The sequence below is a fragment of the Micromys minutus genome (genome assembly GCF_963924665.1).
Source record: "Micromys minutus genome assembly, chromosome: 1".
NCBI lineage: Eukaryota > Metazoa > Chordata > Mammalia > Rodentia > Muridae > Micromys > Micromys minutus.
Window position 1 is genome coordinate 149,839,016 of NC_137969.1, and position 15,556 is coordinate 149,854,571.

Sequence of the window (15,556 nt, forward strand, 5' to 3'; positions counted from 1 at the left end):
GTAGAAGGGTGTTACTAGGTAGACAACAGAGACAAAGATCAAAAGACCAAACTTCCCAAGACCTGTCCTCAGGTAAGAGAGGAGGAATCTAAGGTGGCTTGGGCAATGGGTGAAAGACAAGGCTGATGGGACATGATCACTGGACCCAAAGTTCTGATGACAAGATCCATTGCTTAGGAGAGGTACGGGTAAGAAAACTCGAGCATGCTCAGAACTGTGATGTCAGAGTTGCAAGTCACTTTGGCTGCACTGATTTAAGTGCCCTCTAGTGTAGGGATGGACTCAGCTGGAGAGGTTTAGACTTCAAAAGCCCATCTACCCAACGGCCTTGTGTGCTGAGTGGGTGAAAATAATGAGATAAAATGTCATGGTTGTACTCCTCCATACACACACCAAGAACCAGGAGTGAAACATAAGGAAAATTGCACGTTGCCCTTACTTCAGCCAGCTTGGGGTCATGTGGTTTTGGAATCTGTGTTAAGAACCGTCATCTTCTTTTCAGGTGTAATCTATGCTTTCCTCTGCCTAAACCTTAGTTCCCTTACCTGTCAAGTCAGGCTATGTAATTACAGCTCTCAGAGCTCAGGCAAGATCAAAGAGACACCGTATGAAGTGGTAGCTAGCATTTAATAAACATTTCTTTTTCCCTCGCAGTCTTCTCCCATGAAGCTTGACTATGGCTGGAAAGGACATCCGGGTAGTAGTACTTCTCCAAGGGAGGGGCGGGGCTTAAGCTTGGGGGAGCTAAGAAGTGGAAGAAAGAGCCACAACCTGGAAGGTCACATCCCCTATGCTAACTTCCTGCAAAGAGCTGGTAATATCCATTTACCATGCAAGGTTATTAAAGTGGTCATCCAGGAACAGTCACAGGAGGACTGCAGATGCCCTGCACACCCAGAACAGGTAGAGTGTAAAGGGATCTGAAATCAGAACAGCCATAGCTGTAGGCCTGGGGGAGCTTAGAGGTTCCTGGAGACAGGGGAGGTGATGCATGCTTACTTTCCACAGGGCCTCTCCAGGGCGAACGGCCTGGCTGCATAGTAGTACTGCTTGTATTCATCCATCCACACTTCGGCAGTCCGCTTGGTGTTCCTGGGGAGATAAGGAGTCTCAGGAGGGAGCTTGTCTGGGAATTACCTGTGGGTATTTCAGGTTGAAAGCACACACACACACACACACACACACACACACACACACACACACACACACAGACACAAAAGGGCAAAGTTGGAAACAGTATCCAGGCAGCAGCCACCAGGACAGAGATGTTCACATAACTGTTTCCAGAACACCAGAGTGGGAGGAGGTACCCACAACCTTTCCACAAAAGGTACAGATAGGAAAAAAATTCCACCACAAGCTGAACTTGGATGACTCTCAAGGAAGTAGGAAAAAAGCCAGGAGAAACAGGTATATCCACTTCCTGCCTGGCACCCTGAGTACGTAGGTGGAACTTAGGAGGACCAGCTAACCTCTGGTGTGCTTGGCTGGTGGGCCTTCTTCTACTTTCCCACAGTGGAAATGCTGAGGTCTCAGCTCCCCAAGAGTAAGGTGAGTGCATACATGGTTATGTGTAACAACTCAGAAATCAAGCCATATCTTTTAGTACCAGTACACTAGGCTTTTCATCAGACATAGGCTTGAGTTTGACCCTAAAGGTAAAGGTAGAAAAGAGAGGGGCAGGAGAAGAGGGATCCTTGTGAATATTCAACAGTCAGGGGGTCTCAGGAAGATCCCTGGAGTTGAGGTGGCTGCCTCTTGCAAATTGCTTCACTATCTGCAAGCTAAAAGATCTTTTGCAAACAATGTGCCTCATTTCTCTAAGCAGAATGGGCTACTATCAACCTGCAAGGATATTCACTGGCCAAAGTCCAATCTCAAAAGGGCAAACATCTGAAGTTCCAGGATCCTGCTAGCTCCCACTTGGTGGTCTCTGCTCCCACACAACTGTGCCATAGTGCTATGCTAGACATCTTTGGCTTACCTTTATACTTAAAAATCTGAGATTCCCTGATGCTCCCTAGCTTGTTTTGTAAGATGTTTGGCCACAGTTCCACATGCTTCCTCTGAGTCAGCTGTGTCAGGATATGAGTATGCACATGGATATATGTGTGATAAATCAAGAAAGAACACCATTAAATAGATAAGTAGGTAGGTAGGTAGATATCGAAGGATGTGAAGCTCTTCTCTATAACACAATGGATCAAACAGCAGGAAGAAAGAAAGGGGAATTGGATGAATGAGGGAAACAACTGGGTCCCAAGAGACAAGAGGATCAAAATAAGAAACACAAGTGAAGAAAAATATGAAGACACTCAGGGGCTAGAGAGATGGCTCAGCAGGTAAGTGGGAACTGCTCCTGCAGAGGACTCGAATTTGATTGGTTCTTAGGAGCCACATTAGGTGGCAAACAGCTGTCAGTAACTTCATCTCCAAGGATCCAATGCTCTTCTCTAACCTCTATGGACAAGGCATTCACAAACACCCCCCAACACACACACACACACACACACACACACACACACACACACATACACACACACACATGCACACACACGCACAATTTTTTTAAAAATCCTAAGATAAATAGGCATGCATGGATATTTTGACAAGAGAAAACTGAAAGAAGAGAAATGTTAGAAAGAAGATGTATAAGGAGAGGTTGATGAAGAGATAGGCAAGGGTACCCCTGGGTTGCTTACTTGTACTTACTTCTATATCTACGGTGGAGAGGTGCTGAATGAAATGAGAAGCCCTGGAGCTGGATTATCAGGTATACCCCATCTAGATTCCCTCAGTCTATTAGGAGGCCCTGGAGCAGGCACAAGGCTGGACTCTCCAGAGCATTCCATCTCTTGCTTCTTCCCAGGGATCTTTCTCTTTGTCAACCTGCTATTTCTAATCATCACTACCACCTCCTTTTGCAAATACCTAGAGTCAAAGCCATGCAGGATGGACCTGACCAGTCACTTTAATTACTGGCTTTGGGGCATGAGGTAGGCGTAAGTAGGCTTGCTAGGACTCCTCAAGTCTCAGGGATAGTCTAAGAAAGTCTTGGTTCTAATGCCAATTGCCCAAGCAGAGTCCAGGTTGCAGGCATGCAACTCATGCATAATCCAGGGCACTTAGACCAGCTTGCAGAGTACTACAGTCTGTTGCAAGCCCATGGCCACCATTTCCTTGCTGCTACCCACACACATTGGATCAGGGCATGCACTTACTTTATGTATGTGTTGGCATTTCCATCAGGGAAGACATACGGATGCTTTTTCCTGAAGACATGCCCCACCCGGCTACAGGGGATGATCTCCAGGCCGCCTCCACACATCCACACTCGGAAAGAGATTTCTGCAAGACATCCACATTTCTTTTAATACTCTCTAATCCTTCTATACTGGCTCTGAGATACTGTGTCTAGGGATTTGTAGACATCTAAAAACAAAGTCTCTAATTAGGCTATGCATTTCTTTATTTGGGAGCACATGTAATTTGAGTCTCAACACTGTGAAGAGTGATCTGGGACTTCTCAATAGACAGCATGGGGATGTGAGAAGTTTTTGGGTGATCGTAAAAGGCTTACTTTGGGATGTGATACATACATGTAGAAAATCAGTTACAGTCGCCCTCTAAAACCACAAACAGAACAAAGATGGAGGGCAAGGCGGCTCAGCCAGCAAAGGCATTTGCTCCTAAGCTTAAAGACCCAAGTTAAGTCTACTAAACCAACATGATGGAAGGAAAGAATGGACTCCCACAATTGTCCTCTGACAGCCACAGGAACACTATGCGCACATATAATGCACCTTCCCAATCAAACAGAGAGAAACAGAGACAGACAGACAAAGATATATAGAGAGAAGTGGGGATGGGGAGGGGAAAGGAAAAGAAGAGAGAACATGAAATAATTCTGAGAACACAAAATATTCTGAGATAGAGACCAGACATCTGTCAGGAGTAGACACTCAGAGCGAAATAGAAAACACCATATCAAGGATGCAGCTGAAGGTACCTGGACCACCTCAAGCCTGCCATTCCCCCACTGGATAAACATGAACCAACCGAGTCCTAGGATAGGAAGGCAAGGCTTGAGGAGTAATCTGAGATACTGAGGACGCTCCCCAGGGTGGAGTTTCACACGTACACTTATCTCTTCCTGGTTTGCTACTGAGTGGTGGTGTGTGGGGTGGACTTAGGGTGCGATGGAGTTAGAGAATCCTGTCTCTAGTGAGTTTCTCTGTGGGAACTACTAAGAGTAGGCCATAGGCCAGGTTTTTATCTCAGTTTAGGGATCAGGGAGATAGAATTGGGCACCAGGTAGTAGAATTGGGCAGGAGAATATTTTATCATTGCCCTACCTTGAAACTGGCATGTGTGGTGATACTGAAAAGCATCTTAAGCCAGTAGTATGGCTGCTTTAAAATTCTCTATACACAATGCACTTCCTTACTGAATCTACCCAAGCACCCTCTCTCATCCCACACCCCACTGAGTCCATCAGTAGTAGAAAGGCAAGAAAAAGCAATTTTACATTTGTGGGACTTCCTCCCTGGCCCATGCTTTTGCATTGAATCTTAAGTGTGAGGACAGGCTTTGTAAGAGAAAAAAAATCCAAAAATGACTGCCCGTGACACAGTCCTAGTTCAGGGACAGAGAATGAGGATATAGGTATCCCCGGGGCCTTTCCATCACAAGCCTGAACATTTCAGCAGCATGGGTCCTACCTTTCAGCTTCCCCTAACTGGCCTCTTTCTACTGCCTCCCCTTTTCTCCCGTTATATCCCCATCATACAGCTTTAAAAGTGGGCACCTAAGCTGGGATCCTGGCCCAGGCCCTACCCTCTCATATATATCTTCTGCCTCTTTCTTGCCCCTTTCTGCCTCCTCCTAAGGTAAGGAAAGACTTGTCTGTCTTCCAAGCCTGGACAGACTTATTAGATGCATCCTTGGAAAAGCAAGGCTCCAGCTTGCTGAAGTTTGATCTTGTTCTCCTTGTGAGTTAAACCAAAACTCTAGAAATGCTCTACAGAACTGCTATCAGTATCAAATGAAAGAGACTTCTGAGGATGGCTGTGAACTCAGTAGTGTCAGAAACTCAAGAGCACCGATTATGAGACACCTTTGTGAAGGCAATCTCCCGAGAACTCAGACACCAATGACATCGCCCACTTGGATATACTTTTTCACAGGCCACATCTACTATCTCCCCCTTCTGCCAACTCTACAGGAGACTGCAGGGCTTATTAACTTAGTACTTGGGACTTTGTGTCTCCTCAGATGTCCCACATACAGAGAACTGGCCTTTGTGGCTAGGTTACTATCTGAGCTTGGTGTTTGTGAGCCACTAAACAAGATGTGGTTCAGCCAACTGCCTGTAATCCACATCTTGATCAGACACCACAACGAGCAACCTCGGGGGTCAGATGTGGAATCATGTGAACTCCACGTGTGACTGAGTCTTCTTTGCTTGTGTGTAATCCCATCAATTCTTCTTCAGGGATCCCAAGAAAGATCGGCTCTACTTTCTGAAAAGGAAACCTCTATAAACCCTCCAGCATATGAGATGAAGGCCCGGCTTACTAGATATAGGCTGCACACTTTATGCCAGCATTTTTCTAAGCAGATGCATGTGCTTTAGCTACTGTGTCTTCTTTTCCATGCATTCAAATAAGACATATGTCCTTCCACATTTGAAAAGCAAATTCTTGCAACCTCAATCTCACACTCTCTCCTCTATCGGCTACTTCTTTTCCTGCAAACCCTTCATCCAGTCTTTTGTTTCTGAGTCCACTGACCTTTGTCCTCCACCAGTCATGTACAGTCTCCCACCTTACAGTGCCATCACCTGCCTTTTGTCCCATGCTCATTTCCTCAGTGACGCTGTCATTGACTGTCTTTCCAACATTGGCTGCTTCATTGTCCCCTTGATGACACTGAGAACATTCCTCCATGCCAGCATCTCCCCAATTGCTACCAGATACAGTGTTCAACTTCAGTAACACCTGACACTTCAGAGAGGCACATGAGCCACCATGCCACCTCTTCTACATCTCTTGGCATCTTTCCATAGTCCCATCTTCTCTCCTCCCCTAAGCCAATCTTCCACCATTTCCATTTCTCCTGTGTTGTGTTAGAGCCAAAATTCAAACAATTACTATTCTTCAGAGAGACAATGACATCTTCCTGTACTCTTAGGTCAGGTAGTTTCCTATCCATCTTCCTAGCAATCCTGCTTATTGATGTTTGTGTTTTCTAGTGTAGCTATGCTAGCACAGCTGACAGCAAGACACCAGGAACCTATGTACTTCTCCCAACTTCAAACTCAAAGTTGTTGTCCTGCCATCCCTCTTCCCCAGGACTGAGCGCTTGCTACTGGTCAGTGCACCCAAAGATACAGGTGCTGTCTTCAAAATACCCACACGTGGGACAAATAACAACTCCCCACCATGCAGTTACTGGATCGTTGAGTCATACATCTGATTCTACCAAACTGAACTTTCCTTCAGATCAGATGTTCCACCTCCAGGAGTCCTTGGCCTGACATGAGTAAGGATTCTCAGCTCTCAAGCCCAGATTGTTGTAACTGGAACTTTGAATCTGCCATGGGTCCCTGTGTTGCCACTTGAGTCAAGAGGGGTCCTCTTGGTGATGTGAAGAGTTTTTAGGTTAGTGTAATGATTTCTAAGAACTACTGTGTGGAATACTTAAAACCTAGATGTACAACCAGCCTGCCCTTATCTGTATTGTGGCTTGCAGAGGCCTGCTTGGCTAGCAGTTTTGTAAAAGCCTTTGAGACAGTCTCTGGTCCTGAGACTCCTGAAGAGGGCTTGGAGAAGTGCCATGAGAACCACGGAAGCTGGGGTGTCAAGCTATACATTTTTAGATGCCCTCCATGCTTATGCTTCTGAGGTTCCACCATCTCTTTAGTGAGGTTGGAGGGAGGCCAAGTCTTGCTATAGAGAATCTTCTCGGATTCGTTTAAACAGTGCTTACATTATCTCTTTGGTGATGAGTGTCACACATACCTAGATCTACTCAGCATCCCAGGCAGGGAGATGTGTAATTACTCCATCTTTACTGGGGCACTGTGATGGGACCTTATTTTTTGAACTTCAGATTAATATTTGAGAGCAAATTGCCCTCACACCCTGCATTCCCTTCTCTTGTCTACCATCTCCTCATCAGCACATCAGCTATTTTCACCACCTCCTAGGACCTTCACCTTTCATCAGAATCAACACCCATCTGATGAGCATGTAAGTGGTGGGTAGGAATTCAGGGGCCAGAGAGCATCTCTTTCTCCAGGAAGCACACCATCCCTGGTCAAGGTTCTGGCTTCATTTTGTTACTTGAATTCTAACAAGGGCAAAGAGCACCAGTTCACATAAGAACAGCTGTGTGCAATTGGTTCTGTTTATTTTTCATTTATTTATTTATTCAGTGTATGTTGAGAGTATAGGAGGAGGTGGAAGTGTTCGTGAGGAGGGATGGTCCCCACATGTGCACATATACCATAGAATCTCTGTGGCCATCAGAAGACAACTTATGGGAGTTAGTTCTTTCCATCTACCAGGTGGAAGGAACTTGAACTGAGACTTGAACTCTGGTCACCAGGCTTTGGGGACAAGTGGGTCATCTTGCTCATCCCATGGACCTTGTTTTCAGTGCAGCATCCTGGAGTGTTTACATATGTATATTATGACATACATGATCACATTATTTATGCTGCCTCCTGTTGAGCTTGGTGAGGACAAAGGGAATATTAGCAGACAGTGGTGGGCAGAAAGAGACATTCACTCATAAACCTGCCCTCACTTGTGTGACAGGTAATTCAGTAATTTTTAATCTCCTATCTCTTACTGGAGCAAGAAGGAAGCTCTGTGTGTCTTAAGGGCAGTATACATTCCTCCCCAAGCCCACTGGCTGTAGACTTAATCCTCAAAGAAAAAGTGTTAAAAACACAAGACCTCCGAAAGGTCATGAGGGACTGGCTCTGATGCATGGATCAATGCTCTTATCTGGAGACTGAGTTGTTACTATGGAAGCCTGTTGCTATGAAAGGATGAAGAACTTGCCCTCTATTGAGCTCTCCTTCATGCACATTTTGCCATGGGAAGCTCGAGCAAGCAAACCCTATCCAATCTTGAACTTCCCATTCTCCAAGATAGAAATAAAGCTCTATTCTTTGTGGACCGCCCAGCGTAGTATCCTGCTATAGCAGCACAAAATCAACTAAGACATTCCCATTGTTTTTTAAAGGATGGTCTAATTTGACTAGAGACTATCCTATTGGCCTACGAAAGATAGCTTTGGATCTTCGAGTCAAATTTATTTCACTTCACAGGTGGAACAAGTGGTACTGTACTCAGGCCTCTACTTCTGGACAAGTATTAACCACATGTCCACAGTGGTCACCCATGTCCCTGTGACTATAAACATCCTTTAACTTTCCAGACTCTGCTGGCAAATAAGCAATCGTGTCCCTCTTTGACAGTATGTGGGACAGTTAGAAGCAGAAACAAAGGATAGCCTGTGGGATCACAGCTGGGCCTGGAGAATCACACATGACCGTGGGCTCTAGCAGAGCAGCCCAGAGGGTGTCATGTGTCATTCCATACTTGGGGAAAGACGATGTTTCCTCAGATGTGAGTGCTTGTCCTTATTGAGGCCGCTTTCCTAACCTTGGCCTAAAAGCAAAGCATGAGCACTGAGGTATCTCAGCAGGAAGCCTACCCTTCTTTATCAGACATTGGCCTCATTCATGTTCAAGGGAAGGCAGCCGACTCTAATGGCTGAGACTACTATCTCCACGCAGCCCCATGGCAGGTAGATATGATGAGATTTTTTGTGTTGCTATAATGATTCTCCTCAAGCTTAGAGGGCTTGGGAGGGTTCTCTACACAGTGCCTTCCATGGCTGAAGTCAAGGTGTCAGCAAAACCGTGTCTTTTCATGGAGGCTCTGAAGGAGAACTTGCTATGAGGCTCCTTTGGCTGTTTTTAGAAAGTTACTCAAGGCTTCAGGACTTAGGCTCCCTTGTCCTTGCTGGTGGATGGCCCAGAACCCCTCTCAGCAACTTCTTGCTATCTCTTCCATCTTTAAACTAACAGCTGCTAATGTTCCTTTGGAGAATGGCACCTGGCTTATGCCAACTCTGTTTCTGTGTGCCTAAGAAAGCTCTCTGATTTTTGGAGCTCTTAGGATATTAGATTGGACCCATTCGCAACATTTTCCAACCCACTAATTAGTGATCCCATCAAACCACTGAAAAACTTTGTAGCATATAAGGTCACATCCAAACAGGCATCAGGTATTTGGGGTGTGGCTATTTTGGGGGGGGGAGGACTGTTCATCCTACTTAAGAGATCACTGCTTCTACCTTCAAGACATAGAAACTGGCTCAGTGAGGGGAAGTATCTTTCCCAAGAGTACTCAGTGGTAACTAAGGGCTTCAGACTTACTCCTATCTGATCTCACAGCCTGAGTTCTTCCTGAACCATACTTGGCATCCCAGACTCCACTCTGAGCATGGTGCGTGGTAGCAAAAATCTTGGGCTCTACCTCATCTCTCTTTTCTGCACTGTTCTTTGTGTCTGCTGTGCTTCAGAAATCCCCCATTCTAAATTCAGGAATCCCACATTCTCCCTGTATGCTTATATGTGCCAAAACTTCCTGGTTTGGGAAGCACACACCCCCACTCCTAGCCTGCTGCACACACTCACTTGTTACTGGCAACAGATTCCTTTTTTTTTTTCTTCTAGAGACCAAAAGCTAAAAGTGAGATGTGGCTCAGGCTCAGAGTAAGTTGAGTAAGTAGATATATATTACATGTATCCTGTGTTATGTAAATTGGAGCTTAAGTATCCAATTTTAATGCAAATCAACCTCTGGAAAAAAAAATCTAAAAGCCACATTTCCCTAAAGCCTGCTCATGTCCTAAACTGTGGATATAATTATCAAAAGTGCTCAGCTCATTTTAGAAACACTTGGTGGAAATGAAGTACTAGGTCAGCAGGTGGGGGGGGGGTTAACCAAGATACAGCACAGCTTTTACAAGGCCCTGCAGCCAATGCATCGACAGCCATTTCTACAGTGGAAGATGGGGCAGGGAGAGGGAAAGATCTGGCTCAGTCACAGTCACCCTGGTCAAAGAGAACACGTCTTTTTGGAGCTGTGAACTAAAGTCAACATTACATAGGCAAACATGTCTAGAGCACAGAGAAATTCTACTGTCTGGAAAGAACAGACATGTCAGCCTGTTGCTACTGTTTACATAATCAAAGAGTCCCTGCAAACATGGCTCCACTGATCTATATAAACTATTTCAAAGGATGCCTTGTGTATTGTATTATCTGCCCTTCATCCTCTTCCCAGACTCAACCAAACACAGGCTAGTAGTTTATTGACAATAGACAATCGCTTTTGTCTTGAGCATACATGTATAGCCATTTCTCACTATCTTCCCCTAAACCAGGAGGAGTAAAAACTATTTATGTAATATTTATGCTTTTTATGAATTATAAGTAATGGGGGAGTGACTTAAGTCATACAAGTGCTTGCACATAGGCTCTATGCAAATTTGACTCGATTTTGTATAAGGGACTTGAGCATCTGTGGGTTTGGGTGTGGGATGATCTTGGAACTCAAAGAGACATATGTTTCTGGATGCTTTGCCATCCAGAAATCCTTTTCCATGCAGTCTCTCGCTTTCACACATGCATTTTGTGAGCAGTTTCAACTATTTTGGGCCTCTCTAACCAGAAATAAGATGAACTTTCTGCTTTAGCCTTAAGGGAGCCAACAGTGGGGTGAGCACAGATAACCAGACAGCTACATACATAAATGGTCAGTGCAAGGGTGGTATAAAGATCTCTATGCTGAGAAAATGGGATGCCACAGTGGGCGGGTGGGGGAGGGGTGGTAGCAGAAGAGAAGACCAATAAAGTGTCCCAGCTGTAGAAGAGGTCACCCAGAGTTGCCCTCTTCTGGGGTTCATAGTGGGTGCATAAGGAGGCTCTGTTCTTGTAGAGGGCATGAACAGTCTGAAAGTTCAGGAGGGTCTGCCAAAATTGGAAGTACAGGAAGCAGCCTGGTGAACCTAGGAAGATAGACACTTCCATGGGAGAAGGGCAGGAGGGAGTGCTTGTGCACGCAGCCCTGGGAGGCTTGCCTTGAGGGCACTTTGGTAGGAGCCAAAGAGTAGACCACACAGTAATAAATAGCAAAGGGCGGCCAGGATGGAGAGTGTGTGTGTGTGTGTGTGTGTGTGTGTGTGTGTGTGTGTGTGTGATGGGCTATACCCTTCAGACAGGATTCCTTTGCTCTTTCAGGCACCTTCTTTCATCTTCTCTTGTTGCCAAAGCATTGCTAACACCCTCCATGCAGATAGCTGATCACCAGTCACGTGGACACAGTTTAGAATCCCCACCTGCTCGTATTTTGTGGCTTAGTCTTCCACTCCTTGCAGTTGCTACTCTGTGCACATAATTACATCAAGTATCTGCTCTTGGAAAAAAAAATGATTTATCTTCCTGATATTTTTAAGTACAAAGATACTTTAAGAAAAGAAAAAAGGGGGAAAAGAATACAGAAAAGGCTTTCAAGGTGTTACTGGCTGACTATAGCATAATAGATGTTGGGGTGCTGGGAAACAGAGTGATTGCTGTGGTGACTGTCTACAGTGCTTCTCTGGTCTCAACAATTTTGTGATGGATTACAAATGTCTTTCCCACACCTCACAGGAACCATTTCCCAACTGCTCTATTCAAATCAGCCCTTGGTAATACCGAGTGACTCAGAAGCCGGCTCGGTGAGATTGCATCTTGATTTGAGCAGCTGTGTGTGTTAACATCCATGGAGAGGAAGGGTGCTGGTAAGTCAGACCAGAATGTGCTATCCTGCAAATGACAATGCTGCCTGCATCCAAATTCAACTGCTGCACCCAAGAGGGATCATTCTCACCTTGTGCCATTCAGGAGGACAGGACAAACCCCAGTGGACAAACTGGATGGAGCTGAACTGTACCTTAGAAAGATTTTCTAACAATTCCACAAAAATTCTTAACCCAGATCATGCCAGACAGCGAGAGTTTCTGAATCACAATGAATGGCTTTAGGGCACAGTCTGGGCCACAGTTGTCCATCAGAGGGCTGCAGGGAACACTTTGCTGCTGGAGAAGAGGGCTAGAACTCAGTAAGGAGTACTGGAATACCCAGCTTCTCTTAGGCTGGTGAAGGTAAACTTAGCCTTGAACCCCACACCAGCACATCCACAATTCTTGTTAGATTCCACACCTGTTGGCTTGTGTGCTGGAAACTGGATATCCGAATTTGTTACAGTGCTTCCAGTCTGACCTCCACTTGACAAGAGACCAATTTCCTGATAAATTTCTCCCCTATACTGCCCAGGCTGGGAGAAGAGATGCTATGGGTTCAGCCAGAGCCATAAATTTCTGGGAAATAATTCTTAGTGACTGAGGAAGAAAGCCATAGAGCACCCCGATGGCAGGGGCAGAAGACAGCAAAGGCAGTAGCTAATGCCAGACAGCTCAGTACCGGGAGGTGCCCATGGATCACTTTTCCAGCCTAAGTAATGATCCCCAGGCCCATGCTCCCACACCTCCCAGTGCCCACGGAGAAGAAGCACCCATCACAATTATTCCCTCTTACATTTCTCTTGTTTGTGGGCCTCCTGCATAATAGGTCCTGGGAATAGAGATATTCAGAGACAAAGCAGACCACATGTCATATCCTCATCTCTGGTCCTGCTTGCTACTTAATTTCTTCCTGGGTAGGGACTCACGTGGCCATTGCATACCACCTGTACTGGCTGGTTTTGTGTCAAATTGACACAGGTGAAGTTATCACAGAGAAAAGAGCCTCCCTTGAGGAAATGCTTCCCTGAGATCCAACTGTAAGGCATTTTCTCAATTAGTGGGAGGGTTGATTGTGGGTGGTGCCATCCCTGGGCTGGTAGTCTTGGGTTCTATAAGAAAGCAGGCTGAGCAAGCCAGGGAAAGCAAACTAGCAAGTAACATCTTTCTATGGCCACTGCATCAGCTCCTGCTTCCTGACCTACCCAGTCTTGACTTTCTTTGGTGATGAACAGCAATGTGAAAGTGTAAGCTGAATAAACCCTTTCCTCCCCAACTTGCTTCTTGGTCATGGTGTTTTGTGCAGGATAACTTCGTGTTATTAGATGGATGAACTGGGGTTCCCATCTAAGATGCTTTCTCCATAGCTGCAAATATCAGCCACTGTTATGGCCAGGGCAGGCCACCATATGCAGCAGCCAGCCCCTATCCCTCCCTGCTTTTTGTCCCACTGAAAGGTGAGGGTGAACTTTTTCTTGTTTTTTGTGTTGATTAACCCAGCACTATGATGAGAAGGGATTACACCTTCTCGTTCTTTTGCCACATTCCTTTTCTCCTCAGTCTTCTTCAACTCCAGATTCCTAAGTGTGGAGCTTCTAGTTCAAACCTGCATCTGGCTCCATGAACTTGGCATTCATATTGGTTCTCTTGGATTTCACATCTCACTTTCTCCCTCAAGAACCTTCTTGGACATGTTTCCCTGGTACTTGGTGTGTATACTTAGAATGGGAAAATTCTCTGCTATGACCACCTTCCTATAAATCACTATTCTGGGACCCTACCCAGTCTTTTCCCTAAAGGAGTGACTCAGATTTCCCAGTTGCCCCTCTGCCACATCCTGGCTACTGTTCAGTTGACACAGTGGCTAAGACACAGTGTTCTCAGGCTGTACTGAACTATATGGGTCATGACATGTGAGACAGAGACTTACCAAAGTTCTCCCCACCCCAGATGTCCATGTCGACATCATATTTACCCAGGTAATCGAACCAGGCTTTGTCAATCACGAAGAGCCCTCCAGCTATGATTGGAGTCCTGTGTGTTTGGAAGGAAGATAAGGTCAGGAGTCATATGAGGAAGTAACTTCAAACTCTTTGGTTCTGGGAGTCCAGAACTCAAGGCAATTTTCTCCTCATTTCTGGCCCTCTTCAGAAGAGCCAATATATTTTTAGGCTATCTAAAACAAGGATCTGCAGCAGAGTTCTGTCCTCTGCTTGAAAATTCACTGACCTTGCAGTCAGGAAACTTCACTTAACAACATCCCTCCAAGGAGCTTCCACCTGCCACTCCTCCTCTGGTTCTGCCCAGCAAGGCTCTTGGAGTAGAGCTGGCAGGCCATTGATCAGAAGAGAAGGGCAATTGGTAACACAGCCAGGTCCTGACCTGAGCTCACTTCCTTGATTTGAGACTTTACCTTTTGGCTGTACCTTGAATTCCTTCCCCTTACCCAACATAAAAGTGTTACTGCAATTCTAATTCCTAGTATCTCAGAATGTGACTTTATTTGGAGATCATAGAGAGGTAACAAAATTAAAACAAGATAATTAGGGTGAGCCAATGTGACCAGGGAGTTTGGCATGCAAATGTGAATATACAAAGAGGAAGGTGTGGGAACTAGAGAGAAGTTGACAATCTATAAAGAGCAGAGTCCCAGACAGTCATCAGAGGGAAACAACTCTATGAATGCCTTGCCTGCTTCTAAACCATGGCACATATATTGCCATTTAAGCAAGTTGGGTACTTATTGCTATAGCCACAATAAACTAATACACGTTCTTTGCATGTCTGAGGGATGGATAGGAGTGCCTCCTTCCGACTGTGGCTCTTGTTTGCTTAGAAAGAGAAGGTGTTTAAAAAGGCAGGTAGACAAGAGCAGCAGGAGCTGACCAAGTAATTCCATAAGGATTAGGATGCATGTAGGTAAAATTAATGGCTAAGATACTCAGGATCATGGCCCCTGCTTTAGTGTGCCCAGAGAGCAAAGTGAGTTTTGTCTCTATAGCAAACCTGGAGGGCAGGTCAGAAGGCCATGATTGACTTTGCTATGACTGTTTGCTGCTTCTGGCAGACTGGTCTAATCCTGGAAACACACCTCCCCCCCATAAGCAACACACATAAGAAGACCTGTCCCAAGACATGTTCTTTCTATCGATGGGAGAACCCAGGTAGTGTCATCATTGCCTATGCCTCCACACCTAAAACTTGTTCCAATACCGACATAGAAGTGTGTAGTGCTCAGCCTCATGGGAGGCAGCTCCTTTTCTTTCAAAAAAGGACAGCATCCTGAGCAATATCCAGTTTGACTATCCCTTCTGGCTGTACTCTGGATTCTGAAGGTTGGAGACAGGAAGATGAGTTGGCAGGTGCATGAGATAAAAGAGCTGGTGGGTTTATAGCTGACCTCTGAGTCTCCTCCCGCCTGTCTTGTCTAACATCATTGAGCTCTCTGATACTCATCTGGTTTTTGGTTCAACTTAAGTGAATCAAATATCTATAATGAGTTCACAGGCATTCTTGCATAATCTTGGGCATTGCTAAGTGACTGGATGGAGAGATTCCAGTCTACTGGCCTTGTCTGTGGTTATTCAAACAATTCAGATCCCTCTGCTGCTCTCTGAGGCAGAACTGTTTGAGTCCAGAGGATCCCAAGAGGCCTTGGATAAGCTTGCTAACCAGTCTGAAGAACAAC

General features: G+C 45.5%; 1 protein-coding gene across 1 annotated transcript in view; it reads right to left on the reverse strand.

Moving 5' to 3' along the window:
• GALNT14 (polypeptide N-acetylgalactosaminyltransferase 14) overlaps positions 1-15,556 on the reverse strand; it is a gene marked incomplete at both ends in the record, with an annotated part of 213,616 nt that overhangs the window by 12,763 nt on the left and 185,297 nt on the right. Inside the window, 3 exons of the mRNA XM_080936800.1 lie at positions 1,000-1,092; positions 3,222-3,348; positions 13,799-13,902. Of these exons, the coding sequence (XP_080792926.1) occupies positions 1,000-1,092; positions 3,222-3,348; positions 13,799-13,902 (324 nt within the window). The remainder of the gene's footprint in view (positions 1-999; positions 1,093-3,221; positions 3,349-13,798; positions 13,903-15,556) is intronic.